Below are 4,314 nucleotides of genomic sequence, written 5' to 3' on the forward strand. Positions count from 1 at the left end.
CCGGCTTCGGCAGCTTGCAGCGCCTCAAGATGCTGAACCTCTCCTCCAATCTGCTGGGGGAGTTCCCCGCTGCTATTTTGTCGCTGCCCAGTCTCGAGGAGCTCTACCTGAGCCGCAACCAGCTCACCCTGCTGCCCCCTCGCCTCTGCCAGCTCCACCAGCTCCGCACCCTCTGGCTGGACAACAACCGCATCCGCTACCTGCCCGATTCCATCGTGCTCCTCCACAGTCTGGAGGAGCTGGTCTTGCAAGGCAACCAGATTGCCATCCTGCCCGAGGGCTTCGGGCAGCTTTCCCGAGTCACCCTGTGGAAGATCAAAGACAACCCCCTCATCCAGCCTCCCTACGAGGTGTGCATGAAAGGCATCCCCTACATTGCGGCCTACCAGCAGGAGCTGGCCCACTCCCAGCCTGCCCTCAAACCTCGCCTCAAGCTAGTCCTCATGGGCCTAAAGGATGCTGGAAAGACCCTGCTGAGACGATGCCTCATGGAGGAGGATGGGCGCAGGGAGGATGCAGGAGGTCTGGAGGCAGGGAGCGCCCAGCCCAGAGGGTCCCCTGGGCAGCAGCAGGATATTGGGAGGGTGCCGGTTGGGTGTTGCTCCTTCCCAGAGCCTCAGGACTCTTCCTCAGCACGGGTGCCTGACACGCAGCAGCTGGAACATCTCCCCATTGAGCGGCAGGACGTCCCTCCTCATGTGCCCTCTCGCCGAGCAAAAGGGGAAGCGCTGTGCCCTGCGCAGCCACTGCCACTGAATGCTCCCCGGGTACCATCAGGACTGGGACTGTCGGGAGGCAGCAAGGGCATTGAGGTGATGGACTGGACAGCAGATGCAGAGAGGGGCCTGACATTCATTGTGTACGAGCTGGCAGGGGACCCGAGCTACGATGTGATCCAGTCTTTCTTCCTCTCTCCTGGGGCCCTGTATGTGCTGGTGGTGAATTTGAGTGCCTACGTCCCTCAGCACTTCTACCCGTCTGTGGGCTATTTCTTGCACTGGCTTGGCTCCAAGGTGCCCCATGCTGTGGTGTGCATGGTGGGAACCCATGCTGACCTCTGCGCGGAGCGGGAGTTGGAGGAGAAGTGCCTGGACATTCATCACCAGATTGCTCAGCAGGAGAAAAGGGACGCTGAGGGACTCCAGAGCTTGGTCCAGCAGGTGGATGAGGCTCTGGGACAGGACTTTGACCTGCGCTGCTCGAGCCCGCACGCTGCCTTTTACGGGGTCACGGACAAGAACTTGCGTCGAAAGAAAGCCCAGTTTCAGTACCTGCTCAACCACCGCCCGCAGATCCTCTCCCCAGTGCTGCCCTTCAGCTGCTGGGACCGCTGCCAAGTGCGTCGTCTGCGGGACAAACTCCTGTCAGTGGCCGAGCACCGGGATATCTTCCCAAACCTGCATCGGGTGTTGCCCAAATCCTGGCAAGTGCTGGAGGAGCTGCACTTCCAGCCTCAAGCTCAGCAGCTGTGGCTTAGCTGGTGGGACTCTGCCCGCTTGGGCTTGCAGGCAGGCCTAACGGAGGATCGGCTCCAGAGCGCCCTGTCCTACCTGCACGAGAGCGGGAAGCTGCTCTACTTTGAGGAGCACCTCACCTTGAGGGAGTACGTGTTCCACAACCTGCCACGGCTCATCGACATCCTCAACGTCTTCTGCCAGCGGGATGCCACTGTGCTGCTCCAGAAACTGCTCAGCGACACCCGCATCGACGAACTGAGGGCCACTCAGCTCCATCATTACGTGGAGGGCTTCTTGCTGCACGGCCTCCTCCCTGCCCACGTTATCCGTCTCCTCCTTAAGCCCCACGTCCAGAGCCGGGAGGATCTGCAGCTCATCCTGGAGCTGCTGGAGAAGATGGGGCTCTGTTACTGTGTCAACAAACCCAAATGCAAGCCCCTCAACGGGGCGGCCGCTTGGTACAAGTTCCCCTGCTACGTGAAGAACGAGGTGCCCCACGCGGAGGCGTGGATCAACGGCGCCAGTCTGAGCGGGCAGTCCTTCGTGGTCGAGCAGCTGCAGATTGAGTATAGCTTCCCCTTCATCTTCCCACCCGGCCTGTTTGCCCGCTACAGCGTCCAGATTAACAGCCACGTGGTTCAGCGCTCGGATGGCAAATACCAGATCTATGCCTACCGGGGCAAGGTGCCCGTGGTGGTGAGCTACAGGCCTGCCAGGGGAGCTCTGCAGCCCGACACGCTGTCTATCGCTAGTCACGCGTCCCTACCAAATATCTGGACGGCTTGGCAAGCTATTACCCCTTTGGTGGAGGAACTGAATGTCCTGCTCCAGGAGTGGCCGGGCCTGTACTACACTGTGCATGTCCTCTGTTCAAAGTGCCTTAAAAGAGGGTCGCCCAACCCCCACACTTTTCCAGGTAAGACAGGGCCCAGCTTGCCTTTCATCTCTTCTGGAGCTTTGCCCCTTCCAGAAGGGAGTTTTATGGTGTTAGTCCTAGCTCTGGCTCTCTTTATTTTTATTTTTCTTCTTTCTCTTCAGCTCTAGCTCCCTTCCCTGGTGACTTGAGACAAGAGAGAAAATATTAGGGTAGCTCCAAGGAGACAGGCTTAAAATAACCCTATTCTGAGATGACAGGGGTGTTACATTCCCATTTGTTTGTGCCTTTTCTCTGCTTTTTGGGTTTTGGCCCCAAGCATTGGCAGTGCCATTGTTGAAAAGGCCCTGACCTGTCCTTCTCTGGAGTTTGATTCCTTTGAATGGCGCTGCACTTTTTCAGAATTCCCTTTACCCTACGTTTGCCCCTTCCTTGGGGCTATTTGTAAATGCAGATGGAGATGCCTGAAAGACTGCAGGTGTCCCTTCAACCCCCACAACCTGGCCTGTGCTGCAGCCTCTCTGAATGCAGGAAAGCTCCTGCTGGTAGACAATGGCTGTGTTGGTCTCCACAGCCCTGTATAAAAAGCACTTTCTCATACAGGAGCCCTGTCTGTAGCAGGAAAAATTCTTTCCTGAAGACAGAGGGATGCTCCATCTCCTTTGTTTAAGTGTCTCACCTAGAAGTGATTCCCAGGCTGTGCCTTCTGGAGCTATTCTTGAGAGCAGTTCTTTTCCTTCCTCTGTCTCCCCTCATCTGATGAAAAAAGCATGATCTCTCTGCTCTGGAATATGACTAGTTGTGGTGCTTTTTAAAGCTGTCATCTCTGTGAAGTCATGGTTTTATCAGTGGTGGCTTTTTACAGACACACCTCCCTCATGCTGGAAGTATGTTGGAGCATTCTTTATTTACAGGTAGCCTGAAATTGAGGGAACTGGAGTGTGGTTGAATTAAAGCAAGCAGTGATGCTGAATTAGTTCGTAGGCAAATGTGGATAATAAGGTGTGTTTTGGGAGATTGTTTTGGCTGTTGGTGGTTTTGTTTGTGTTTGTTTGGTTTTGAGTTTTGGTTTTTTCCCCTCTGGACCTGGAAAATTAGGAGATACCGTTTGCTCCTCAGCACGGGTCCTGGCTTTGGGATTGTCTCCCTTGAACTGTGCTAGCTTATGTAAGAGCCATTGGATTTGGGGGTGGGGGGGGCATGTGTAAACCTGTGCTGGGTGAGTTGCTGAGTGGTATCTGCATGCTAGGTCTTGTTGCTGACATGGTGCTTCGGGCAATGTGAGCTGCCTTCCAAAAAACCACAGAACTCCTTAAAAAAACCCACAAACCCAAAACAAAACCAAATGACCAAAAAGAAGGCCAGCAAAATCAGCTAAGAAGGCAAATTGTGTGCAGGTGTGATGGGTGGCTATTGAAGGTTTAGCTTATGAATAATTCAGATCTGCAGTCAGTAACTTCTGTTTTATCTTTTTCTTTCTTGTGAGTGTTTTGTGGCTGACACATTCCTCCTCCCTCCCCCTTCCCCCCAAGCCCCCTGGTGACCAGATGATGCTTTAAAAGCAAAATGTGAAGAGGAGCTGGACTGTCTGCAGACAATTGGCATCTTTGCTGACCTGTGACAGTAAGAGCAGGGCTGGAAGCATAACTGAAGAGCCTTTTCCTTTGGATTTGGCTGTGCCTTATGTGTCCTTAGAGGAAGGAAAGGATTCCTCATTCCTCTTACCTAGGAGCCAGGTTGCATGTGCCGGGCAGGAGAGGTGCAGGTGGGCAATGCACCCTTGGACATGGGGGCTGTTGGGGCTCTTGTGCTAAGCCTCCAAACCCCACCTGGGTGACGTTGCCTGTGGAAAGCAGGTTGCAGCATTTCTGTAGCTCTCTAGAGTGGAAGCTGAGCCTTGCTGCCAGGGGCACAGGACTTAACATCCCAAATGGCCTGGATGCAGAGGGTGACTGTCTTAATACAAATACTCTGTGAGTCTAG

General features: G+C 54.5%; 1 protein-coding gene across 1 annotated transcript; it reads left to right on the plus strand.

Annotated features, from left to right (window-relative positions):
• Window positions 1–29: 29 nt before the first annotated feature.
• On the plus strand, window positions 30–2,373 carry MFHAS1 (malignant fibrous histiocytoma amplified sequence 1; the record flags this gene model as incomplete). The annotated part of the gene is made up of 1 exon (XM_008936161.1): window positions 30–2,373. A coding segment is annotated over exon 1 (2,344 nt), but the record flags the coding sequence as incomplete, so codon positions are not given.
• Window positions 2,374–4,314: the final 1,941 nt, after the last annotated feature.

Source organism: Merops nubicus, unplaced genomic scaffold (genome assembly GCF_000691845.1).
Source record: "Merops nubicus isolate BGI_N331 unplaced genomic scaffold, ASM69184v1 scaffold14702, whole genome shotgun sequence".
Classification (NCBI taxonomy): domain Eukaryota; kingdom Metazoa; phylum Chordata; class Aves; order Coraciiformes; family Meropidae; genus Merops; species Merops nubicus.